Source organism: Agelaius tricolor, unplaced genomic scaffold, assembly GCF_023055355.1.
Source record: "Agelaius tricolor isolate 1412-34295 unplaced genomic scaffold, bAgeTri1.0.p SCAF_6, whole genome shotgun sequence".
NCBI lineage: Eukaryota > Metazoa > Chordata > Aves > Passeriformes > Icteridae > Agelaius > Agelaius tricolor.
The window spans coordinates 33,959,228-33,986,527 of NW_027269266.1; the positions used below are offsets into that span (position 1 = coordinate 33,959,228).

The 27,300-nt window shown below is 40.9% G+C and overlaps 2 protein-coding genes across 2 annotated transcripts in view; one reads left to right on the top strand and one right to left on the bottom strand.

Annotated features, from left to right (window-relative positions):
- The first annotated feature begins 4,411 nt into the window (after window positions 1–4,411).
- Window positions 4,412–27,300, top strand: part of PLCL2 (phospholipase C like 2) — a 100,384-nt gene continuing 77,495 nt past the window's right edge. Inside the window, exons 1-2 of the mRNA XM_071429300.1 lie at window positions 4,412–4,759; window positions 5,433–5,976. Coding sequence (XP_071285401.1) covers window positions 5,662–5,976 — 315 coding nt within the window. The 5' untranslated portion in view covers window positions 4,412–4,759; window positions 5,433–5,661. The remainder of the gene's footprint in view (window positions 4,760–5,432; window positions 5,977–27,300) is intronic.
- Window positions 4,478–5,149, bottom strand: LOC139591348 (uncharacterized). The gene has a single exon (XM_071429909.1). It carries the CDS (start codon window positions 5,147–5,149, stop codon window positions 4,478–4,480), a length of 672 nt encoding a protein of 223 aa, XP_071286010.1.

A 27,300-nucleotide genomic window follows, 5' to 3' on the forward strand; every position in this document is an offset into this window, starting at 1 on the left:
CTGCTGAAATGGGCACTATGCAAGTCTTTTCCAGGGTGCCTGCCTTCCCCAGTAGAAGAAAATGCAAATTTTGCCCCACTGAAACTTTATCCAAAAATACCTCAAATAGTATTACTACAAAATAAGTTTTCCAAATGGCGATATTAAAGACAAACAAAGATTTGATTTTCAGCCTTTTCAAGAATGGCAAACTAACAACATATTAGAATAAGATAAGCTGTAATTTCCTGTTACGATAACTCCAGGATTCCCAAAAGAGTTACTCAGATTTAGTGCCTAGGTCAAGACTTTTTAAAAATATTTAATTTCTAGTTTGCCAACTGAGGCCTCAAGGGCCTCTGATATCCAGAAAGTCCTTCCTGTCTGCTCTTTAACATTCCCTCTAAGACTTCTCTTTTAATGGTCAGGAAGGGAATACTCTCTTTCAGTTTTTAAAAACCTTGACCTTTTTAAAACATATATACAAAGAGTCTCATTTTCATGGCAATGTGATTTAAAGCTATGCTGCAATCAACTAACCACTGCAGCATGATAGTCTTAGACAGTTTAGAGAACAACTATTGAATTATCTTGATTTAGAAAAGCGCTCCTCCTGGATTCAAGAGTCTTTAGGGGAATAGTAGATTTACTGTTAAGCTCTTGTTAATTCTGAACCATCACATTGAGTAGGCTGGTAGCCAAACTAAAAGGCATTATAGGTAGGATAGAGAGCAAACATTCCTTAAGCTGTATTTAATAGGCTAAAGTGGTTGAGCTGCTTGATTGAAAAAAAAAATCCACATACTTAGAGTTATAGACTCACAGCCTATCCTAAGTTGGAAAGGGCCAACAAAGATCATCAAAGCCCAACTCCCAGCTGACTCCTATAGTCACTGTTAGTATAATGAACTTTCTAAAATTGCAAAAATAATTATTTTCATGTACACAATGTTAATAAATGCTCTGCAGCAGACAAATCTGTCAATTTATGTTTTCCTAGCTCTTTTTGTCACCTTTAGTGCACATTGTACTGTTGGCAAATTTTACGTGCATATAACACACCTGCACTTTACAGATGTTTTATACAATAATGCATTATTTATAGATAAACTTTGCTTTGGATTAATTATGAATCAGATTCTGACTGTAATGGGACTGCTTAAACATGTATACTTAATTATAAACAAGTATAACAAACAAGTATGTGCTAGACTGTGACCTGAACAATCAAGTCAAGCAACTTAAATTATCACCGGAATTGCAGAGATACTTACAATAATGAAAAAACATATTTCAAGCAGAGGTGTCAGAAAAGCAACATTTAAACAAGATAATTGCTAATTAAAGTTTTTCATGTTTGGAATAAAAAGTATTTAGTGTATTAGCAATAATCTGGTATTTGGCTTCTTTAAACACTAGTGATTTAGTCACTGGTTAGGGGTTTAAACATATCCTGTTTCTTGGCATGTTTCTACTGTCACACTATTTGAGTTAGAAAAGTTCAATGGGTAATGTTAGCTTAGCTGTGGAACTCTGATATTTAATAGGATTTTATGAAAATACTAATATGTGCACATGGCAGCAAGTTCTCAGAGTTAAATATTGTCATAGAAGGGTCTTTTGATTCCATTATAATCCTTATTTCATTTAACAATTAAACAAATAGAGCCTGCTGAGGCCACTATTGAATAATGATAATGAAAAAGTTTCTTCACCCCTTGATCTTCAAAAAGTTCTGGCAAAGAAAGTATATAGTTCACATTAGTATCAGATGAACTACTTTGGAAACCTGAGCTCACAGGGGTAAACAAGGTCTCTCTGAGTAGCTCAGTCTTGGTGACCATTTCTGGGATTTGGTTTATCAGAAATGCCTCCTTTTGTATGTGGAAATATTTTTCAATTTTAATCATTCAAAATGCATCTGAATAAACACTGGACTAATTTAAAGAAGTCCTGTAAAACAGAATGGCACAATAAGAAAAATCAGTGAATGGCCATCAAAAGAAATCTCAGATTTGGAGAATCTTCTACCTCTACCTTTATCTTGCTAGAACAACCTTTCTAGTTTAGTGTCTGATACAATGCTTTTATCAGTAATTAACTTTTAATATTTAGAATAAGCATAATACAGATACTATTGTATTGATTTGTGTGCCTGTATCCTTAAGACTAGATTCAAAAGTTTTACTCTTTCCTTTGTATTGAATCATCACCTTCACAGTCAAAAGTCTGGCAATGTCTGCAGGTCTTGATATCATTCATTACAGAACTGCCAAGGCTAAAGTTAAATGATTTCTTTTTCAGCGTTGTTATCTTGTTTCTATACAGGTTGGACAGATAAGCAGAGTTGAAAAGGGTTTTTTTAATCCTTTTTTCTCTGAGATAGGACTGATGAAATTTTGCTAAAGGCCTTAAAACTGGTATTCTGCTATGTGCATCTTAAGGAGCAAGATGACAGAAAGCACACATCTTCCTCACCAGTTTACTGGCAAGGCTCTGTGACAAATGGTTCCAATAACATTTTGTACCTGTTGTGTATAAATTTCATCTTTCAGAAGAAACAGTGATGCTCCTGACGACAAAGTGTCTCCTGTAGGGATGGCTTGTGATGTCCACATCTGTAGATACAATACTGGATAATATTTAATATTCAAGGCTGACTTCTCCTAGTTAAATGGTGAGGCAAGATGTCCAGGCAAGAGATGTTCGCATAAGGGCAAATGGTAAAATCACTGTATTACCAGCTAATGAAAACCACAAACTTTGGCTACTTTAGATCTTAAGTTTAATATTAATGTCCCTAGTGTTTACAGTCTAAATCCTGCAAATGTGCACGTTTTCATTTAACCTTAAGCTTCGTTAATAGTTTGATTAAATTGGGACCATATATGAGTCACGTGGCAGTGTCAGGTTCTGAACTTCCTTGACCCACTAGAAATGATACTGAATAAGTAATATTCTCCAAAGAGCTTCATACTTTCCTCCAATCTGCATCACGCCTTATGGTTCCTTTTCTGCTGCCGTGACAAGCAGCATTGTCCAGATTGCAGACAGAATATTGAAGAAAATGCTCTCACCAGCACCAGTCTGTAAATAGGTGGCTGTTTAATGACCGTGGGGACACAGACGTCAATCTCTTCAGGAAGAGGAGATTGAAATGAGGGCTCTCATGCTCCAAGTGATCTAAACAGTAAAAAAAGACAGAAGACATCATCCCTGTGGCTCTGTGTTTTGGAGCTGTCCCTTGGTGTTCTGAAGGAAAAGATGGAGGTGTCTTCCTTTTGGAGACAGCTCAGAGCATTGAGCCACAAAGGTATGATGGCACTGCTCTGCAGTCCGTGGTAAAGCCCTGGAGCTGGGGAACAGGACTGAAAATGCACCCTTCAATCCAGTGTTTTCAGCACCAGTATGCTGAAGGGGGATATTTATGCTGCCTTATTCAAGCTATTTAGGATAGGTATCTGATCTCTGTGCCAGCAGTTCCAGGCACAGTCAGTGATCTCCTGAGGGCAACTGAGGGAACCTAAATTAAAAGTGTAGCGCTTTCATTCGACTATAATCTGAGTCAAGCTCCTGCATTAAGCACTTCAGCCAAATGCTGAAGGTCAGATGGTGTGGGCCATCTTAGGTGTCTCTTTGCTCAGTGTGACTCTTTGCACTCTTATTTCTGCGATTTCCAATTTTGCTCATGTTCTCAATATATTGTCTCCCGAACTGACTCAATTTCTGAATTCCAAGCAAAGGGCCAAGTGCCTCAACTATGGCATTTCATTTCCCTTTATTCAACTTAATCGTGAAATATCAAGCTCTTGCAACATGCAGCTGTGTTAAGAGGTAAAAATAAATATGCAGCTCTCTGAATTACTGCTCTTCCACCAAGTGCCTCCTGTTTGTCTCATAGCAAACCTAATCGAGTGTGTATGGGGTACGTGAGGGCACGTCGGCCGAGCATGCTGTATTGTGGACACGCTTGAAGGCAACCATCAAATTGCAGTTTCCGTTAAGCTTTTAATATTCCAGCACTCCATCACATTCGTTCCTTTAATAATTAACGGCTCTAATTGGACTAATTGGGCTGTCAGCGCCCAGTAGGGCCGTTCCAGCCTTTCCACCGCCGCCCCCCGCCCTTCCTGCGCGCCCGGGCGGCCGCAGCCCCTCGGGTGGGCAGGGGCGGGTGAAGGGCCCGGGGCGCCGACGGGAGAGGCGGGAGGAGCCGCCGTCCGGCGCGGAGGGGAGCAGAGGATGCGGCCGGGAGCGGGGGGCCGGGCACGGGCTCTTTTGTGCCGGCCCGGAGCCCGGCCGAGAGGCGCGGGGCGGGAGCGTGCGGAGGAATCCTCCGGTGAGCGCGGGGCGCGGGAAGGGGCGGGCGGGTCCTGCCCTCGGGCGGAGCGCCCCCGAGCTGCCGGAGGGGGTGCTGGCGGCGGGGCCGCCAATCCGCGCGGGGCCGGCCGTGTGACTGGCGGCGGCGGCGGCAGGGGGGCGAGCCCGGATCGTTCGCTCAGCCTTCCCCGGAGAGTTTCCTCGCGGGGGCGGCCGGGGCTGCCTCTCCCCTCGGAGCTGCTGGCGTTTCCCCCCACGGGGCTGCTGCCGAGCATTGGGCCGGGGAAGGCGGCGGCGGCGGCAGCAGCAGCAGCAGCGGAGAACGAGGGAAGCAGCCACATGAATCAGTTTCTCTCTGTATCCGGCTCCGGGCAGAGGCGGCGACCATAGCGGGGAGGAGGGGAGAGGGGAAAAGCGGCTCCTGCAGCAGCGGCAGCCGGGGGCTCCGCTCGCCGCTGAGGTGGGTAGCGGGGCCGCAGCGTGCGGGCGGCTGCGGGCGAGGGTGCCGCGGGGGCCGGGGGTGCCGCTGCTGCCCCGGCCGGGCTGTCTCCGCTCTAGAGCGGCTGGATGTCGGCAGGCAGCGGGAAGGGAGAAAAGTTGCCGAGGGCGCCCGGGGGCTGCCCCGCGGGGCGGCGGCGGCGAGCCTGCTCGTGTTCCGCCGCTTCTGGCCGCCGGTAGTGGCCGGAGAGGGGCTGCGGCGGATGGTCCCCGCCGTGCGTGGGACGGGCTTTCCCCCGGGCCGGGGCCGGAGGCTTTGGGGCGTGTTGTTCTGCAAGTTCTCTTTTCGCTCCCGCTTCGTTGCTTCAGCGATTGTGGGTGTCGCTGGATCAGGGTGAGAAAATACCGCCATCAACGCCTCTCGTTTTCCCGGCTGAGCAGCCCCAAAAGCTCCGTTCCTTCGGTCCCCTCCAGCCTCCCGCGCCCCGTGGCGGGCCGGTCGCTGTCCCTGTCCCCGCGGCGGGGCTGCGCTCGGTGCCCCCGGCGGGTCAGGGGTGTGCGGGCGGGGACCCCGGAGAGCCCCTCTCCTCCCACGCGTGTCCGTGTGTGCGCGCAGGGCAGCGCGCCGCGGTGCGACGCTCCCCCGCCTCGTGTGAGGACCGGTTGTCACGTTTCGTCTCTTTTTCCCTCCCCAGGTGCTGCGGGACTGGTGCTCGCCGAGCCGCCACCGACTCGTTTCGTCCGTCCCCCCTCCCCTCTTGGAGCTACACGGCCTCGGCTGCCAAATGCGCGGGGGGGAGAGACTTAGGCTCAAAATCCCCCGATCGTAAATAGAGAGAAAGCGGAAGGAGAGGCACCGCCGAGCGGCCGCGGGAGGAGGGGAGGGGGGCAGCGGCGGTGCTTCTGCCGTAGCCAGGGAGGCTGATGGCGGAGTTTGGCAGCGGTGGCGGCACCGGCGGCGGGGGGCTGCCCTCCTCCCCGGGGCCGGTCCAAGGCAAGGTGGCGTTCAAGGCAGGAGATGGGGAAGGAGGAGGAGGAGGCGGCGGTGGCGGGAGAACCCGCTTTGACAGTGCGGGCAGCCGGGTCTCCAACGGGGACTGTGCCCAGCCGGGAGCCGGTGAAGAGCCGGGATCAGCTCCTCCTGCAAGCCCGGAGAGCAGCAGCAAAGAAAGAGGATTTTCCGCCAGTCAACAACGAGAAGGCAAACCCGGCATCCCCCGGAGGAGCAGCATAATTAAGGTAAGAGCTCCTGCTCCTCCCCATCGGGGTCTTTTTCTCTGTGACAGAGGCAGGGAGATGCGGGCGATACACTGGGCTTACAGAGCCTTGGCTCTAGATGAAAGGACAGGCAGCTTTTTTCTTTCTCGTTTTTTTCTCCCCCCTGTGGCGAGGGGACTTGATTTTTCCTTTGTCAGAAGTGGACAACGGTGAGAGGATGGCTTTGTATACATCCACGCTCGGGGGGGTAGCAGGGCGTTGTGTTTTGAGGTTTATTAAAGTAGAAGGATCTAACTCCTGTTAGGGAAGGTGAGAGAAACTAGCTGGCTTGTGACAAGACAACATGGGCACCAGCCTGGCAAGGAAAGACGTGAATTGCACAGTATGCTTGTTATTTGGGATGCACCTGTGCAGAGCAATTTAGTGGCTCCATTGGCTTGTGTGTGTGACAGGCACACAGCAGGTGATGAGACATTCAGGCTCTCATTGGGCTGGGGGTGGGAGAAGGTATATAATAGGGAACATTCTTCTTGTTAAAAATGACAGCTCGTTTAGCAGTAGGCTGAGTTATACTTCACCTATAGAAACATCTTTATAAGTAGCTCTGCACATTCTGAACGCTTATGTTTCAGCTTGAAAGGTAGGGGGAGCATCAGTGGTAGAATGTAACTTGGGCAAAAAGGAATGGGATTTTTTAAAAAATACAATTATTTCTATCAAGACGCTTGTTTTGGTTTCTTAAATCCATGGTTCCTGAGATATATATTGGGTTACCTTTCCCACTCCAATGAAAATGTTGAGAGAGCACAGAGAAATTGCTCCAATGGTATAACAGCTGTGAAATGAGGCACAACTTCAAGTACTTAAGATCTGACTTTAATCAAGATCAGCTAGATCTAAATTAAGCTAGATGTGTTGTCTTCTTAGATATTTATATGCTTCCAAAATCAGCTGTGGTAGGCTGACCTTGACTGGATTCCAGACACCCACCAAAGCCACTCTATCACTCCCCTCCTCAGCTGGACAGGGAAGAGGAGATAGAATGAAAGGCTGAAAGGCTCATGGGTTGAGATAAGGACAGGGAGAGATCTCTCAGAAATTACTGTCAAGGACAAAACATGACAGTAATTTGTTAATTACAGTTAATTTGGGGAAACTAATTTATTACTAATCAAATCAGTATAGGATAATAAGAAATAAAACCAACTCTTAAAGCACCCTTCTTCATTCTACCCATCCCCTGTGGTGCAGGGGGATGTGGAAGGAGGGTTGTGGTCAGTTCATCACATATTTCTGCAGTTCCTTCCTCCTCAGGGGAGGACTCCTCACACTTTTATCCTGCTCCGGCATAGTGTCTCCTCCCATGGGAGGGACCATGAACTTCTATAGCCTGAGTCTTTCCCACAGAGTGTAGCTCTTCATGAACTGCTCCAGTGTGGCTCCCACATGGGGTCACAAATCCTTCCAGGAGCCCTCTCCAGGTTGGGTTTCCCACAGGGCTGCAGCCCTCTTCAGGCACCCAGCTCCCCTGCCATGGAGTCCTCCATGGGCTGCTAGGGGACAGCCTGTCTCACCCTGGTCTTCTCTGGGTCTGCAGGGAAATCTCAGCTCTGGCACCTGGGAGCACCCCCCTCTTCCCCCCCCTTCACTGACCTCGGTGTCTGGAGTGTTGTTCACTTGTCTGTTGTCCCCCCCTTTCTCTGGCTGCAGTTGCTTCTGATCAGTGTTTTTTCCCTCCCCTGTTAAGTCTGTTATCCCAGGGGCACTGCCACAGTCACTGGTGGGGCCGGCTTGGCCATCTGGGAGCTGGCTGGTGTTGGTTGTGTCGGTCATAGGTGCAGCCACTGGCAGCTTCTCACAGAAGCCACCCTTGTAGCGCCCCTGCCACCAAAATCTTGTCATGCAAACCCAAGAGACATTCCACCCCTTATCACTAAAAACCGCATCCATCATGCAGTCTTCACAAGTGTCAGTCGCATCAACAGAAAAGAATTCCCCACGCCAAAATCAAAACCAACACCATCACAACACCAAACAAAACACACACAATTCACCACAGTTAGAGCATAAATTTCACACAATCGGTCCGTGTTTTACCCATTAGCTCTGTTGTTCTGTTGCTTGGATAGAAAAATGTGCAGAATATCAAGAATATCAATGCACAATAGTGTATTGAAAGTTGTGTTACCGTCTCCTGGGCCTTGCTTTAAAAACCAAGGGGAGAGCAAGGGCAGTGAGCAGTGGAACACATTTGACAGGCTGTACCCACCCTTCCTGTTTGAGCAGTGATGCTGGGTGTGTGTGTGTGTGTGCTAAAGAAATCATAACAATGGACAGGGGGCAGCTGAGCTCAGTATTGGAATAATTTCATTCTTCACTCTTTTTTTTACAGGTCTTTTACTTCTTAACAGTTTCTTGTTTCTTCTGTGGTACCCCAAGAAAGACAGTAGTGTTGTTTGCAGTGTGTACCGTGCTGTTCTACTACTTTGTAGTGTATGATTTAATTATTCTGCAACCTTCTGCCTCTCTGGGGACCAAGCAAGGTCATAGTACCTAGGGATTTGTGATATATTAAGATCAAGAAGCATGAGATAAGGAAATAGGTTTTGAATTACATTTCATGGATACCCGAGTCAAGGTTCTTAGTTTCTACAGGAATGACAGCACTTTGGAATACAAAATTATTCAACTTTCTGCTATTATTGCTCCTGAATACCATTTTGCAGATGTGAGCAGTAATCTGTGCAGCAGCCAAGAACTGATTACTAAAACTTTCTGTTATTATTTGAATAATTATCTCAGGTGGAAAAATGTGGCAACACTGCATTTAAAGTTATGTGGTCCATATTTATTTTAGATATGACTATTGTCATACTTCTGGGAAAAATCACTTGTCTAAATATATTCTGATTATGATTTTGCCTGCTTAGTTCAGCGGTTCAGGTGGTTTGAGTCCAGGTGTGTTGGTGCCTGGTTTTCACTATGAAACCTTATGGAATATCTGGCATGGGTAGTAAACCTGAAGATGCTTCTTGCCTGCTCTTGTAGAGCAGAAGTCTGTAAAGAATGGGAAAAGTAAGATGTAATATGCTTTTGGAAAGTGTTCCTGGAGTTTTAATAGCTTATAACTGCTCTTAAAGAAGATACAAGGTAACCTTAAGGAGCGGGTCTGTTCCATGCAGATGTAGATTTCATACATTCATGCAAAACACGAAAAAATTGATTGCCTTTCTTGAACCAAATCTGAGGTCCAGGGACTACATTCATGCAAAACATGACTTTGTAGTTGGTATGTAAAATGCACCTTTGTGGAATATCTAGTACTTAAATGTTGTGTCTGCCAATTACTGTGTAGGTGCTTGGGTCACAAATGGAAATTTGACATTTGAATAATAGTTCTAGTTCAGATTAAATTCTTTAGAACCAAATGTTTGTGCATGAAAATCAGGAGCGCAGATCCGTGTTTTATTTTGGTTTCAGTCTGTGCTTCCATTGGCTGTCTATTTTCATAACTCTGAGAAGAGCAGTTGCTGCCTTTTTCCCTTTCCTTTCTCACTTGCAGTGTCTGTTCCCTTTTTCCAGTAGCTCCATATTTTTTCTGTCTTATTTCTTTTGTGCACCTGTTAATTTTGACTTTTTCTTTCTCGTTTGATATAATATGATTTACCCTTCGAGGCTGAGGTGTCACCTAGGATGATGACAGGTGCTGCAGCTGCTATTACTGGAAAAAGTAACGCAGTCTTTATACATAGTAGTTTACTTGGCCTTTCACTCTCATGTATCAGCTGTGTTTAGGCTGAAAGGATTAAATTCAATTTGTAGCAATTTGTATTGAATTTGTAGCAATTTTTATGGAATCATCTATTTTATTGATTGCCTTTGTTGAACCAAATTTGAGGGCCAGGGACTATATACATGTGTTTATAGAGACTTTTTCACTTTCTTATTCTCTGTATTTATGAGATTCTGATTTTTCAAGAGGCAATAGTGATGATACATTGTGCATCCATGGGATTAAGGTTCTTGGATACCTGACTTGTGAACTAATTTATATACCACTTGTTTGTATGTAGCAGGTTTTGGGGTGACTGTTTTGTTTCTCCATAATATTTTCCTTGGTGCAGCTAGCTGTGGTTTCCTATTATGTAATTTCCTACAACATTTCCTATAATATTCTGTGAAAATAATTTACATCTTGCAGTTCAAAGTGGGTTTAAGCATCCTGTGAACTTTTCTTAGCTTCTCTGACAGCTGGCAGTGAGCTTGCTTTATTTTTGTGTGAGGTTCCTCCACGCCTTTCTTAAAGAGACTTTGAGGTGGTAGGCGTTTGAGAATCGTTCAGGCAGCAAGTGACTTGTGGTGTATGGGTATGTTTCCTCGGAGCTGCCTGCTTCCAGGGGTGTCCAATAAATGCTTACAGAACCTCATGGTTTCCCAAAGCTATAGACCTAGACAGGAAGAGATCCATGGGGATAAATATGTCTTTGTTAGGAGACAGGTTGCAGTAATAAAATGAGAATAGATACACTTAGGAGAGACTGCAGTTATTTAGGGAGGCAGCAGTGAAAAACACATGGAGAAAGGCGGCTTTAGCATTCTGTGAGCAGGAATGTTTTTATCAACATGTGTGTGGAAGCAAAGTTCAGGGTGGTTTTTTTGCATATACCAATAATGATCACAGTATCAATAAATTTCTTGGCTGATAACTTAAACAAATTTGCATCTTTCCTTTTTGCTTATGTGTCTAAACTCAAGCTTTCATTCTGTAAAGTCATGTACTTGCTGAGCATTGTAAACTTCTATCTTTCAAAGGCTGTAAGAAGAGAGGAACCAAATTTAGCAGGTAGATACTCTGGGGTATAATTTTCAGCAGAGCTTTGCTTTGAAACTAAACATATCCATGTCTTTCTATGACAGGGGATTTAGACAGCATGTACATCAAGATCTTCTTTCTTGTTAGAGTGCCAGAATATGCTGCTAACTTGTTCAGTCTTCTGTGATCTGTAGTTCATACTGTAAACCCATTTGTATCAGGTGTAAAAAATATGAAAGATGGAAAATGTTGGACAGTGTTTTCTACAACTATGTTTGTTTTAAAGGCTTTAATAGAAACTCTTTTGCATTCATGGTAAGCTCTAATGTAGCATTTTTAGTGGACTTAGGTTCTCTGCAGTCCGAAATTATCTTAGCCACAACATTTGCAAGTCTTCACGGAGGCCCAGGAATAGGTCATACATATTTGGCTTCCATCTGAAAGAATATCAAGGAATTAGGTTGCTGGACACAGTTTAAAGTATATGAAATTACCTGACTTTCAATCATTTTTCATATTGCAAAGAAACCTGTGTAATGATGTAAGTAAATTTGATTTGGCCCAAAGATGCTAAGGTTCCTTAATTTCAAAGAAAACAGCCATGGAGAGGAAAGAAGGAAACAACATATTTGGTTTACTCGTGCCCTTCCCCTTGGAAACAAAATGTGACAGTATCAGCTGAATTCCTTCTGGTGACAGAAGATCTTTGAAAGAAGGACATGGGTGTCCCAGCAGTACAAGATATTTTGCCTAGAGCACATGTGCTAATTGACACCAAAACTGACAGCACAAAAAAAGGCATATATTTAGGAAAGAAGGCTGTGATAGTTGAGCTCCCCCTACATCTTACCCTGGACAGCCATTCAACTATGCAGCCAAAGTGTCGTTTTTTCTGAGAGGCAATTTCTGGATTTGTTTTTGTTTGTTTCTTAGCTTTTTTTTTTGTTTTAATGCAGATCTGTCCTATATCTCTGGTTTGTCAGCATGAGAGACCTGAATAGCTACTTGCAGCTCCATGAGTCTTGCAGCTGTCTTTTAGAAGGTGCTGTCTCTGTGATTTGTTGGACTCCCAGCTAGATTATAGAGGGTTACCAGCACCTATCCATATTTGTATTCCTTCTCCATCCTCTACTACTGATTTTGTACTGACTTCCTATTTTTTTAAAAAATTGAATATTTTTGAAAGAATATTTAACACCATAAAGAGCATATCCTCTGTGATACAAAAGCTGTATACCTTAAGTATTTGCATATATACATTAGACCTATGTATCAGGCAGTTTCCTACTTGTTAACTGTGACACTGTGTGCCACAGCCACTGAGTGGGTATGTTGTGCAATGTATTTAATTGGCATGAGTAGTTTCTGTAGACCACAGTAATCAAAATTTTATTTGGAGATGTGCAACACATTAAAAGAAGTTGTTTGTAGAAATGTATACATGAGGATACTGCCTTTATGTGATTTAGTTAGCTTATATACCATAGTCCATGAAGAGAAGTACTTTTTCCAAAAGCTGGCTTGAAGCAGGCTCTAAATTTGGATGAATTTAGCTTCTCTGACTTTTCTTCTGGAAGAGCTTATCTATGTATTTCCCTTGACTGAGTAAAGAGCTTGGCTAGTGTGAGTAATAACAACTCCTCCACTCCCTCTCCCCACAAAACCTTAGACTATCCACAAAACATGTTCAGTCTGTTCAGTGGTGAAAAATTAATTAATGGAATTGAAAATCATTATGAATACCTGATGAGATTTTTACTTATGCCTATTATCAGGCTTGATCAGTGACATGACTAGTTTAACCTATTTTTAAACTAGGAATTAGAGCAGTGGTGTCCTGCCCATGGCTCACAAATAATACACTGTGCTCCCATGATTTGACTACATTCATGGAAGATTAAAAGAATTTAAACAGAGACTGACAGGACAAATTAATAGTGCAGTTTCCCAGCCTTTGCTGGGATATATTTTTGCTTTTATATATAGCCTTTGCTGGGTGATATTACCATCAATGCTTGTATTAGTTGCACTGACTCTGTTAGGAAAAGCCCTTATATAAAATTCACCAATTATCAATCTCTAAGGGCCAAATTAATTTGGAAGACATATTATTAGTACATGGATTCTAAATTATTTATCTTTTCACTCAAACATGGGATTATGTTCAAAATTTATATGTGTAAATATAAACAGATTAGCAGGTCAATTTTGGGGGACGAAAGATATATAATAATTTATGTGTAATATACATGGAGAAGAGGAAATAATAAAAATGTGATAAAAATTAGCAATGTATATGTATTGAAGAAGGTTTAAAAATCGGGCTGGAAGAGACCTCAAGAGGTCAGTCTACTCTGCTCCACTGCTCTGCTACAGGATCAACTGTTAATAAAATTCAGTTTGATGCTTTTGTCTTTTAATCACCTTTTCATTATGATCCTTCTATGCAGGCTGCTGCCTGATTGCTCCTCTTTGTAATGGGCAAAAGCAATCATCTGCAAAAAACTTGTACTTGTCCTACTAACTGCATTCTAATTATTTCAGATTATACCTTCAATTTGCCAGGTTCTTTCTAGTTTTAACTTACCTTCTAACATACATGCAGCTCTTCCACCTTCAGGTAAACATCCTATTTTAATGATGCTCTCATTTTATCATATGTGGTATGTGATTTTTGTTTTTGCTGTTGTTGTTAAGTGATTGTAAACTTTGGTACAAGATCAAATTATATATTCCATGGTTAAAATAAAAATTGGTTATGTGTAATCTTTACCACCTTTAAATAGAGCAATATGGTGTTGCAGAATCTAGTTCAAAAATACAATTTATGAGAAAATATTATTCCTTCTAAATATATTAAAATAATTGTTGGTAAGTACAAATTGATGATATTATTATTATTATTACTGGATTGCAGCATTGGCACAAAAAGGGCCCTTTGGAAGGGGCTGGCTTGTTTGTGTTTAAGGAGAATAAGTAGCAAGTGGCCTCTTTCCCTGTTTTGCAGCTGTGTTTATGAAGAGTATTGTTACTGTTTTACAGTGGATCTTCACATCTGGCATGCCTTTGAAACAAGGGGCAGTGCCATGCTGCACTTGCTTTTCCCTGTTGTAGAGGACTGTGCACGAAGCAGTCCTTTGAGAGGATTGTTGCCCGTCCTCTTGACTGCAGTACATCTCTTAATATCTGCTTAAATTGCTTCTTTGACAGAGCTGTGTGTACAGACTCAAGTGTCCCTTGTTTCTAAAGAGGAACATCCCTGATTCACTCACTTGTTTCCTCCTAGACCACAAAACATGAATGGTCAAAACACTGAAGGGTGCATTAGAGTGAGTGACTGGAAATTGGCAGTACTGAGGCCACAGTGTTACCTGGTGCATCCTTGGGAAAGTAAAATAGCTGTGATTCATTTCTGCCTCTCTTGGGTTTCCTTCTAATGTCATTTGGCCTTTTGGAGTAAGTAATAAAATATCCCTGAGTACTTCAGATTGTATACCGTGCTCAGGGATCTTTTCAGATACCAAATATTCACATTCTGGAAATAAGTGGAGGCAGACAGGAAGTGTCTTTAAACAAACAAACCAACTTCTTTTCAGAACAGCAGCTGACAGTTTTATCAAATGAACAATAAAAAATAGCAAGATATTAAGCAGGATTTCAAAATTAAGTCTAAAAATCTTTAACAAAAGAAACTTGTTTAGGTGTTTCATTTTGGTATAATCAGTATTATATATCAGTATTGCAGAATACTGCTGCTTTTTTGGTAAAAAACACATCCACAGAATTTTCAAGATACTTTTATGGCTGAGTTTCTGTGATTATGACTTTTCCCCCTATTTTTTTAATATTTTTTTTTTTTTCTTACCAGCATTATTATTTTGCTTACACTAAAAAAACCCAGAGCATTATACAGCTCTGTGTGTGCTTTGATGTTTTAGCATCTGTGAACATATCCCCCTCCTTTACTGCCCTTTTTACTGTAGGAGAGGAGAGGAAGAATGATTGTGAAATTCTGCAGCAGCAGAATGGTCTGCCTGGTTTTGTTTTGTGAAGTACCTCTTATGATGGAAAAGCGGGGATGTTTTATATATTTAATTACCTAGTTCCTTGTGATAAAAGAGTTTCATGTGTCCAACTGTTTGCTCTAGCTGCATTCCGTAAAATTAAATGTGAATGGCTGCTTATTTAGAAAAATATAATCTCATTGCTTTGTATTACCAAAGTGTAGTTTGGACTAAAAGGACAGGAATTCAGCTTGTGTTGAAGCTTTTGTTAAGAATGTTTTCTTTCCTATTGTTGGGGGTTTTAGGATAGGCAGTTTTTTATTGATTTTAAGTAACTCCTGTGAACAGTACAGGAACACAAAAAAAAATGCAAGACAGTGACTTTGTATACTCTATCATGCTTCTTTGTTTAGTAAACTTAAAGCAGAATGAATCTCTTTCATGTACCTATTGTAGCAAATGTTAGTTTCTGAGTTGCTGAAATAATACTTACATTATTGCAATATTGATGTTTACAATGTAAATACTTACATTTTTGTTACATAAGGCAGGAAAAACTCAATAATAGTTGGAAATAAATTACTTCAGGTAATGGCTTGAATCAACTGAAATGTATTTTGTTGTTTACAGAGGCTGGTCCCTAAATAATGATTTTTTTGAGATATGTTGATGGCAGTTTGTTGCAAAAAGCCAGGGTTATTCTAGAGTTCAAGGCTAATATTTATGTGAAATGAGAATGTATTTAGGCATGGCACGTTACTACCACATAGTGGAGAAAGCTAGATCAGACATGAGTAGTTTGAGTCCCTGTATAATAGGACTCCTTGGTTTTGAAGACCCCCCCCTTCCAAGGACTTTACATGGCTTATTGGATGTACTACATTTGTTAAACCCAAGTGTCCTTTAACTTCTCGTTGTTCTTCCCAGTTGCAGTAGTTGCAGAGATGTGTTTCACAAGCACTGTTGGAGGTTAGCACTTTTCAGCTTTAATAATGTGTTCCATGTGCCTCGTGCTTGGTCCTTCTTCAGGGAGCAGCCAGCCTGGTGTGGAATCCGCTCTGAGAGTGGTGGTGTAGTGGGAAGGCACCAAATGCTTTCAGTTGTTATAAGAATTACCTTGTAGTATTTTGTAGGTTTAGAAGGATACTGTGGAATTGATACATTGGTCTTTGGCACCAAATGCTTTCAGTTGTTATAAGAACTACCTTGTGGTATTTTGTAGATTTAGGAAGATGCTGTGGAATTGATAGCATTGGTCTTTGGCACCAAATGCTTTCAGTTGTTATAAGAACTACCTTGTGGTATTTTGTAGATTTAGGAAGATGCTGTGGAATTGATAGCATTGGTCTTTGGCACCAAATGCTTTCAGTTCTTATAAGAATTACCTTGTAGTATTTTGTAGGTTTAGAAGGATACTGTGGAATTGATAGCATTGGTTTTTGGCACCAAATGCTTTCAGTTGTTATAAGAATTACCTTGTGGTATTTTGTAGATTCAGGAAGATGCTTTGGAATTGATAGCATTGGTCTTTCACTGGCCTGCTTGGCCTGGATCCGGTTCGTGTCTGTCACCTCATCTGTTGTGTTACCCTGCCTGCTCGTCCCTCCTCTTCTTGGCTCTCTCTGCATCCTTCATACAGCTTGGCCTTCCTGCTTCAGCAGTAACAGCCTGGCCACACTCTGCTTTTTGTCTGGAACAGCTGCTGGGGAACCTTTTATTCCCAGCAAAGGGCTGGAGCAGAGCAGAACTCGGTGTGCTCTGTGCAGTCCCTGGTGTCTGCCTGTGAGTCCCAGGAAAGGAGTGATGGAAGGGGAGTGCAGAGCCCAGGCCAGGGTGCTCAGCCTTCACACTGGGAAGGGTTGGAGCCCCACAGGCTTTGGGGCTTGAACCTGTGTGTGATGAAAGCTGGCTGCACAGCTTGGGCTAAATGCATCTGTTTCCCCCAGCCTTCAAAAGCTCTCCCAGCCCTTGTGAATTTTAAGGATGGCTGCCTGGGTAAGGCTGAAAAGTCCATTTGGCTCATGATGTTGCCTCCAACAGGGAGAATGGAAAAAGCCTCCTTTCCTGACATCTGCTTCCAGCCTTAAGTGATCTGGAGCTAAGGCACATTTAATCCTTACAGGTGCTTTTTTCCCCCCATTAGTTTTCAAAGGCCAGTTTGACTTTTGGCAGCTTTTAACATCCTATGGCAGTTTCTTAACTAAATGTTGTGTGAAGAAGTCTTCTTTTTCCCTCTTTGGTTTTTTTTTTTTCTTTGCATGGTTTTACTAGGCAGCTTTTTAGTTGTTTACCTGGTATCCCCTGGTTCTTATGTTAGAACAACACTTTCTTTTTTACACAAAGGAGGTGAGAGATGTTCCTCACATTTGCTTCATGTAATTTCTTTTTCTGGACTAAAAAATCTTGATGTTTTAGTTGTTCCACCTATTGAAGCTTTTCTATGCTTTTTTTTGTTCTGGTGCTCTTTTATATATATTTTCCCTTCTGTTTTATTCATTTTTTGCAGTGCTGGACTAAAATAGTACTCCAAATGTGTGCCAGTCAAATGTGTAGATCCACTGTAACATAATGAAGGTTTAGCAATATTGTGATACTAAATTGGACTTTAATTTATTTACTTTTAGTGTTGTCATCATCAAATATTTAAATGGTATCGCTGCTGCTAATTGGCAGTGGGAGAGTGCTGTTAAAACCTTTTGCTAAATATTTAAAACCTTTTTAAAGAACTGTGTAAGAAGGGCAGTGCTGCTGCTGCTACTTCTGTTGGAAGTGGCTGCCATTCACATCTTTGCAGGAGACAGTTGTTCTGTTAGAAGTCTTTTAAAGTGTTACAAAGTCTTTTCATGGTGCTGGTGACAGCATTGCTGATTAGCATATTGAGCTTGTAGCTGTGGTTGACTTTCAAGGTTCATGTCCAGCACTCACGTTAATGGATTTTTTTTTATTCAAGCTTTTTTTTTCTTTTGCTTTATAATGTCTGAGGCTCCTCAGAATGCCTGTGTCAGAGTCCAGAAGAGACAAGAAGGCATTTTTATTCTTTAGAAAACTCACACAAAGTACAACAATGAGATCTGATAGCTTGCTGAAAATAGAGCATCTAAAGTTTCACTTTAGAGAATTATTCAACTGAGGATTAAAAAGATTATTAAATACAGTAAGCAACGTAGGACAAAGATAACTGGAAGTTTGTGTCCCACAAGATTGATACAACAACATTATCTTGGAAGGAAATCCCAACACTGTTGCTTGTCTTTTTCCTTTGAGGAGAGAAACTGGTTTTTCTTTTTGTTCTTCTTTACTTTCTCACTACTGTAAGAAGGAAAGTAATCCCTATTAGCCTGTTCCTTCTCAGTTGGGCTGTTCTGTTGACACATACCTTGGTTACTCCTGAATTCCTGCAGATTTTTGAATCCTCAGGCTTTTGTGTGACCATTTTGTGACAAGAGTCCAATGTCTGACTCATAATTTCTGAGCATCCCTGTCAGCAGCATTATCTTGATGCAATTAAGTCTCAGAGCTTCAGGTAATTCTCCTGCTTGTTCTAAAATGTCTAATTATGTGCTATTTTTCTTCTGTGTGTAAGTGACATGCACTCAGTTGGAGTAGCAAGAATAGAACATGACGTGGATTTTCATTTTTTTACATGTGGAAATTAATATTTCTTTTCATAAATATTGAACTTAACCTCCAAAAATAGTAATTTAGGAGTTCTTGCCTTGCTGGGAGAAATTTCACCATTTTTTGTCCTGAGAATTGCTGATGAATTTTTATATTAGTTGGAAATCATAGCTCAAGTATATACTTTCAGTGGATTCAGCTGCAGAAAATATATTCATTTTCTTCTACATCTAATGCCAAAATTCAACTCAGTCCTTAGTGGATATATAAAGTTCACTATAATCATTTGAGTGCCTTGTGATTAAAGCTTTGGCCAATAAAAATGATTTACAAGATTAACCACTTTCCATATACCTAAGAATCTTGAATTAATTTTATTTAAAAGAAAAGATTCTAATGTTTAGATTTACAGTATGGTCAGCAAACTGTTTCTTCATGTATTAGAAGTATTCTGAAGTGAATTTATTGAACTACTGAATTCATTTCAGGTCTTTCTCACTTTTTCTGGTGAATTTAGTAAAATTACATTAAGAGATGCCATTAACTAAATGCATCTTTTGCTGGGAAAAACCTGTCACCTGGTGTTTTAACCTTGTGCCTGATTATCCACCATCACAGAGGCTTTATGTAAATTTGCTCAGTGTACTTCATCAAATGGTACCTTTGGCTGAGGTGATGGAGAAAGAAGATTTTTCTGATGAATTCTTTTAAAACATAGCATAACTGGTAAATGTTTAAGAAATTTTTTGTGTGAAATAAGTACAAATGAAACTTTTTTCATTTTTGTATAAAAGACAAATGAAGAGCACTGTTATGGTTTTTCCCTGTTTGGTTCAGAGCCTTACTCCTAGCTGCCATGTCACTGCATTTTGAAAGAATCAAAATTAATCGTGGTAAAAGCTACTCCCTGCTTCTTTTTTTTTTCCTTACTATATAAAGTATTTAGAATACAGTTCTGTACTCTAGAAATGTACACCTTATAATTTTCTTATTTTAAATGCCTCATCTGCACTGCTTACAATAGTTAATGGGAATAAATCATGGGCTTCTGCTGAAAACTTCTGGTGGCTGCTTTTATCGTAAGCCAGGTGGGCTTTTGTGTTTGTTTCTTTATTCCAGGATTTTTCTAAAATATAATACAGACTGAACTCTAGGCCCAAGAAATCTTATATAATTGTTAACAGTGTAGTTGCGTAAACCTTCCTCTTTTTACCTGCTTAGGAGACCTTGGTAACAAACTTCTGGGAGTCCCTGCAGCACAATGGAAATTGTATTGGTCCTGCACTGATCAGGTGCTTCTACAGTTAAAGATTCTTAAATGCTGTTGTTGACAGACAAAACTTCAGAAAAAAGAGCACGGCCTCAATTCAAAGCTCTCAATTTGTTATACTAGAAAGGGTGAAAAAAAGCTCTGTATTAGTTCAGGCCAACAACTTGGCAGGAATTTAAATCTGAGTCCAAGGTTCCTGAAACCAGAGGCTTGAGAATGCAAGCAGGTTGCAGGGGAAGGAAATACAATGATTTCACAGACAGCTGAGGTATCAATCATAGTCACAATGTTTAAAGGAGTTACTTGGAAAATGTAATATTCCATATGATAAGAAACAGAAAGAGGTATGTTAGGTGTGGGATATGTTCCTTGTTGCTAAGTAGGGCAGTTTTTGAAAGCTGGTGAAAAAAAGAATGGATTTTTGGTTGTAGGTCAGGATGGGTTTTATGCAAAGAATAACATGACTGAATGAGGCAAAATATTTTGGAGTCCTTTTCCTATAACTTTGGTAGCTCATAGTTTTCACAGATTTCAGCACTGTACAGCATTGTGGAAAGCTTACATTTACTAGTAGTTTGCTAGTGGTGGTTTTTTTTCTTTCTTTCTTTTTTTTTTTTTTTTTTTTTTCTTTGTGGAATATCAGTTAATTTCTTGCTGGTAAGTGTTTTGGGAGATCTTATTGTGAAAGGTACTGTTGAGCAGCAGCAAAATCCCTCTGTGGCTTGTCAAATCATCTTGCAGCACTACAGTGTATGAAATGAAAGTGACATTTCTTAACCCTCTTTCTGAAAATATGGTTCTTTTAATGACAATTCTTAGTTTATAAGATTTCTTTTTTAATATAGACAGAATAAAACTTGTGTCTAATATTTTTGTTTTGTTACTACCCTATTTTTAATAAAAGTTATGGTCATCTCAGGGAGCAGTCTTCTTCCAGTGGGAAAACAAGACTGCCATTCTTGCACCTGCTATGTTGAGCAAAGGGAGAGAGGCAACACTTCGGAGAAAATAAAAAATGCTTGAACTTGTGTTGTGCATTATTCTACTGCTAAGAAATGTTCTCATCCAGCTGTGTTGAGATCATACAGGAGAACTCTCTCCACTATGTCTGTGGTCATTCTGTGCCTTACATTAGCTGCAGTTCTGTGAGGCAGAAATTGTGCTGCTTAAAACTTCATTTCCATCTCTGTTGTCTTTGTAGCTTGCCAAACTCATTACTTGTTTTAAATAAGCAATGAAAAGCCATTTCTTCTTGCCTCCAGGAAATCTTTGTTTTAATGTAATTTGTTACTGTAAAACACAATAAGAAATGTACTAAAACTCTAGGAGACTTTGAACCAAACTGTTACTGAAAATTGTACTTATTTCACATTATGACTTTTCTTTCAGTATTCACAATAGATGACTGGGAGAAGGTGACACCTGCTAGAATTTTATAACACTGTTTTGCTTACATGTAAAAATTTAGAATCACCCCCTCCCTCCTCCCCAAGACAGAACCCCCACATTTTAAGCTGTAGCTTGAAAAATGTCAGAGTTTATGGGCACCTTTTCTCCTGTTCCTTGCCCAAATTATTTTGGAATTCCTTACTGAAGATACTTGTTATACTTAGCTGTCATAACCTGTTTTACTTCAGTTATTGCAAAGCTTCTCAGGTCTGAGGCATTTGTGTTCCACTTGTATATCATAGAAAAACAAGATCTCAGAAATCTATGTAAGGGGCAGAAGCATCATCAAGAAAATCTTTCCTAACAAATGCTTCAGGAAGAAATGTGGCAGTTTTCCAAACAGAGGAAATAAGCAAATGATGTAGAAAGCTGACTTTTAAGGTGGCATAATGTAAATCCTTCACTTCTAATTCTGTCCATGTTTCCCTTTTGTTTTTTTGTGATTTGGGGTTTTATGTTTTTGGGGTTTTTTGTGTGTGTGACACTGGAAGGTCTCTTGTCTGGCCTGAGTGTTATGTGAGTTCTAGTAATTGACCTGTGTTGGTAGTGAAGAACAACAAAAAGAGTAATTTTATTTATCTCTACTACAGCATTATTTTATTATATGTAGTTCTTGATTTTGTAGCATGTATATTCACTGTGTATCACCCCATGTTTTTGAAACATTTTCTTTTTTCTTTAAAGGTAGTTTCATAAGGTGGTGTTATTTTCTGGGGTCAAACTTGTAAGCTTATTCTATTTAGTGTGATATGCAGGATTAATTGAATAGATCAGTTTTAGTTTGGTGGATATATATTTATAGATGTGTAAAGGGGAAGATGAATTTACCAGGAAGACAAAATACTCAGTTTAGTATGAATGAATCATAATTGTAATTTTCATTATATTTTTTCCTGATTCATAGGAATGTTCTTGCTTCATAGGGTTCATTGGAAGAACCAGATGTGGGAATAGAACAGAATTCCCTTGCATTTCAAATTGTCAATATAAGCTTAAAAGCAGAGATATTTAAACTATTCTTTATTTAATTTGAGACTTATTAAAAATAGTTACTTTTGGGGTTTATTTCATGGCTTGGGGCTTATTAAGTACACAGGAAGAGAATATTGTATTGCTGTGGTGTTCGTAATGGGCCAAGCAGCATCTGGTCCGTTGTGATACCAGTTTACTGTTCCAATAAGTTTGTATTGTTAAAAAGCCATGCAACAAAGCAGGTCACAGCCTTAAGGGAGAGTGCTTATTTAAAGGAAAGAGAGAAAGTTACAGAATTCTGAAATTTCACATCTTTTGTGCTGAAGTTCTTTAACATTTCATTTTCCTTTACACTTTCAAACAGCCAAGGATAAAGGAAATGGAAAAAGTATCTCAAAACTACCATTGAGCTACAAGGGGGAGTGGTTTTAAGCTAAAAAGATGTCGATAAGATGCTAGAAAGAAATTCTTTATTCTGAAGGTGGTGAGGCATTGGAATGGGTTGCCCAGAGAAGTTGAGGATGCCCCATTCCCAGAAGTGTTCAAGGCCAGTCTGGAGGGGTCTTTGAGCAACCTGGTCTAGTGGGTGGCATCCCTGCCAATAATGGGGAAAGGGAGGATTGGAACTAGGTGGTCTTTAGGGTCCCTTCCATTGTCAGCCATTCTGTGATTCTATATTCCTCCTGGGGCCATCCACAAAAGTGGTACTAGGATTGTTGCCATGATTTGCTGCAAAGGCTGTCTATGCCAATTCCTCAGCAAAACACTTCCATCCAGCTTGTGTTACTCTTGGAAAACAAAAGGTGGGTGTTGGAAGTTCCTAAACTGGTAGTCATGAGCTGCTCTGTTCATTGGTGTGCTGTGAAGCAGATATGACAGTGCAACAATCTCCATAGCCTGAAATGGATCAGAGAATAAATTAAAAACTGGAATATAAATTAAAGTCAAACACACAAATAAACAAATTCCTAAATGCACATATTTTCATAAGCTGTGTGAAGTCTTCTGTTAAGAATGGCCTTTTCACATCTAGCCATCGTCCTATCTCCAGTGGGCCTGCAGAGGAGTGCTTGAAAGCGGGCTCTGAAGCATGCAAGGAGGGCAAAGCTGAAGTTCTCTGGGCAAAGGATAAGCAAGAAGACAGAATAAACTGATGTGTGTGCCCACTAAATAGATACTAGATGGGGAAACTCTGCTCAGAAGAGTACAGGGAATGCAGATTCTTGGTTTGGTAAAGGCCAAACTCTCAATAACTGAGAAAGTTATTGAGAAAGATAACAGTGCTGAATGTCCAGGCTTCAGTGTCCCTGGTCCACAGGCACTGGCTGGATTCTAGCACTGGGAAGGACAAGGTAACAAAATATCACATTGGAGCCCCTCTGGCAACCCGGGTGCTTCCCAGTGGCTCACCTGGAGGATATGGTGACACTGGGGCCAGTGTAGCCATCCCTCACTGCTGCTTTTGCCTCCTGGGCTGTTTGGTCCTGGAGCTGTTGGCTGCAGGGGATGTGTTGGCAGCACAGGGGTGCTGGGTGAGAGCTGCAGCAGGCAGCCAAGCATCCCCCTGTGCAGCCTCCTCACCTCTGTGGGGGTGAGAGGCCTCCGGGAGGGGCCCAGGTGCTGGAACAGCCCATCAAGCTCAGCCATGTGTGGAAGCAAGGACAGCAGCCCCTGTTGTCTCAGAAGCCTCAGAGTGCACAAAGCAGGAGACAGGCACTGAAGTGCTTTGACTTTTCATTATTGAAGTTCAGTGCTTCCCCCTGCCCTGCTTTTTGCAGGGAGAAGTGCAAGGATGAACTAACCTGTATTATTGTCCCTCTATATTGACCTAGTAGTTTTTCAGTGACCTATTGCACAAGGGTTCTTGGAGTGAGCAGTGGTATTCTCATATTTAGTATCTAATTTAAAGGATAGGTTTTGCTCCCATTTTTTCCCCCAGTTTCTTTTTCAGCCCTGTACACTTTGGCATCTGTAGCACAACCTGTGGCTCGGAGTTTTGTATCTTGGATGTCCTGTTGGGGAATAGGTACCCACTCTATTTTATTTTGAATCTACCACCTGCTAATTTCATTTGATGTCTCTTTATTCTCTTTATAGGGTGAGATGGTGAGAAATCATCCCTTACTGGTCTTTGTTTTGCTTTGTATTCTGATGTTACGTTTGCTCTCCTATAAAGTAGTCAGGTGTGATATATAGATTAAAAGATTTCTTAGGACTTTGGCATCTTATTTGAAACATAACAGCTGTCCCATGTACTTGGAAAGAATTGAAATCTTTTATTAATAATGTGCTGTGTCCCTCAGCCTCTTTTGCCTCAGTATGTGAAAGTAGATTGGTTGCACCTGAAATCTCAATGCATATGGATCTTGTGATATGTTTTGATAGAGTTAGTTTATCTGATTTAACTGTAAGGCACCTCTCATGGATAGCAGAATCCTCTACACTAACAAATTATTTTGACTCGATGAACTTTTGTGCTGGCAATAATTTCCCAGTGATAGTCTTCATTAGCTGGAGTTTCTGAAACATCTGTCACATCAACGTCCTCCTTTAAGGTTTGGCATTCCTGTTTCTCCATCTTGTTTGTCTGCATTATTTTAATGTCTCTGTTCTGTTTTATCTTCTGTCTCTATTGAAGTCTAGTCACTTTCTATCCTCTCTCTTATTTGAGTATATAGTGTTAGTGTGGTTATTCCACAAAGGATTCATAAACTGTGAGCTATTGAATCCTTCACAGCTTTTCTCAGGTATTAAATTTTTAAAGGTCACAGGAAAGTATTGAATTAAATCACTGACACTGTTCTTTTTTGGTTTAGAGGAAGCCTTCTTCTAGCATGTTCTCACTCTCTTTTTTCCAATTTCTACAAATCTACTTGGAATTATTCTTCCCAGAATTGGCCTCTCTCAGGAGATAGTATATTACTTATTCTCCTCCCCTTCCATTCACCTCTTTCACCCATAGAAGAAAAAAGCCCTTAGCTCTGAAAATGATTGGAACAATTTGATGACTTGTGCGTGTGGGAGAGAGGAAAGTTATTTTCTTCATTCTTGATGCTTTTTTCTCTTTCTGAGGAGTTCAAGCTGGCCTTTTGTTAACAGAAATTGCTTGCTGCTTGAATCCATTAGCAAAATTCTTGCATTGAACTTAAGATACCTGTGGCAATCTCATGGTGGTACTGAAATTATTCCTTCACACTCAGCAGAAGTGGGAATTGTGGTGGGTACAAGAGAGAAAAATGAGCAGAAAATCTTTGCTTGTTGTCCATAGTGTTTAGTAATAACTGATGGGAATTGATAAAATCCAGTTGATCTGGAGAGTCCTTAGTAGGTCAATCTGAATTATTTGGAATTGAAGAATATTCTGCAGAGGTGACAGTTCTCAGTGTTTATCCCTAAAAACTGAGGCTGCAAGAGAAGTTTTCTTCCACAACTCCTGATAAGGATTCAGGCTTAATTGCTGCCGTGTATTTATTATTAATTGAACAAAAGAAGAGATAAGAACTATTTATGGTATTTTTGTGCTTTTTTAAAACCAGTATTTTTTATTTTTAATTGTAAATTTAAGTTCAAACACAGAATTAAACACAAACCCCAGAATTGTAAGTAAGATGACCTTGTCAATCTGGTTGCTTATAATGACAGTTTCTGCCTGGAGGATTCTTAGGAGTTACAGTTTTGTTTTCAAGTGAGAATTTTTTTGTTACTTTTGATACTAGTTGGATGCTTTGAATCCCAGTCTATGTCAAGAACTTTGGGAGAGCCCTCCTTTTCTCCCAAGGGAAATGCAGAGAATGAATAGTTCATCAGAAGATTGTTGGACATGTTTTCTGTCAAGAGTACTAGAAACCAGAGATAAATTGGAAGTAGAATCTAGAAAAAGCAATCTGTACTGTGACTGGTTAGATTAAACAAATGGTAGTTTCTGTGGTACTGAGAAAAAAAAATGGAAATGCTTTGGCAACACAGCTGTTGAGCGACGTGGTAAAATGACTCCTTCTAACTTAAGGATCTAAAATTATTTCCCTGACTTATAGAAATATATAAAGGTTTAGTATCAAAGTAATGAGAAGAAATTGAAAAAAAATGAGTTGGTAAGTTTTCTTAGTCAGATACTTACCCATTTTGTTATTTCTCTGCAGCATTTTTCTTGGCTGTTTTTTCTCCGTGTTTTTTTTTCCCTCTATATATTGGTAATTTAAATACAAGAGAAGAGTGTTATTAATCCCAAGAAGATGCCAGTGATGATCCTTTTAGCAGAAGACAGGGTTGGAAAGGATCTTAAACTTGCCACGTGTAGTGGGTTGGTTGACCTTGGAGGGCAGCCAAGCACCCACACAGTTGCTCACTTGCCTGCCTGTCCCATGGCTACAAAAGCAAAAAACCTGCTGGTTTAAGATAAAGACAGTGTAACAAGTGAAAAAAAGAGGAAGGAAAAACAAGTGATGCAAAGGAAATTACTTTTTACCTTCCACAAGCATCTTGGTGGCTCTCAGCAGTCAGACCTTTCCTTTCTGCTGCCTGAATTTGGTGGCTGAGCATGGGGTTATACAGTGTCCAATACCCCTTTGACCAGCTCAGGTCATTTCTTCTGACTCTGTTCCCTCCCAGTTTCTTGTCCACCCCTAGCCCATTTGCTGGAATGGGGCCAGAGTGAGGGGGTGAAAAAGGAGCCCTAACTCTGTGTAGGCACTGTCCAGCAGCAGCCAAGGCATTGCTCTTATTTTAAAAACAGGTCCAAAACACAGCTCCATAGAGGCTGTGGAGAAAATCAACACTGTCAGCCAGACCATGGGTTTCCCATGTGCCAGGGTGGAATCATCAGAGTAAAACAAGTCTCTAAAATAAATACATGATTGAATGGTCTGGAGTTTTTCTCTGCATATTTCAATTTGGTACACTGATGTCTTTTAAATAAATCTCTTCTGGTGGTTTGATGTTGATGAGTGCAAGGAATATGATAGATTTGTGATCAGAAACCTTTGTATGGCTACTATGGCTTGGAAAAGTGATTGCATGTAAATGCTCAACAGCTCCTCAGAGTACTTAATTTTTTAAGTATTACATACATTAATTAAAAATTTTGCCTCAGTCTGTCATAGAGATTGAATCATTGCAAAGCTGGCACAGTGTTCAGGCCATCAAGCCTGGCTTTATAACTGCTCTGTCCTCAAACTTCCCTGGCTGCTGCTAATGGCATTTTCTGTCTCTTCTACAGTCAT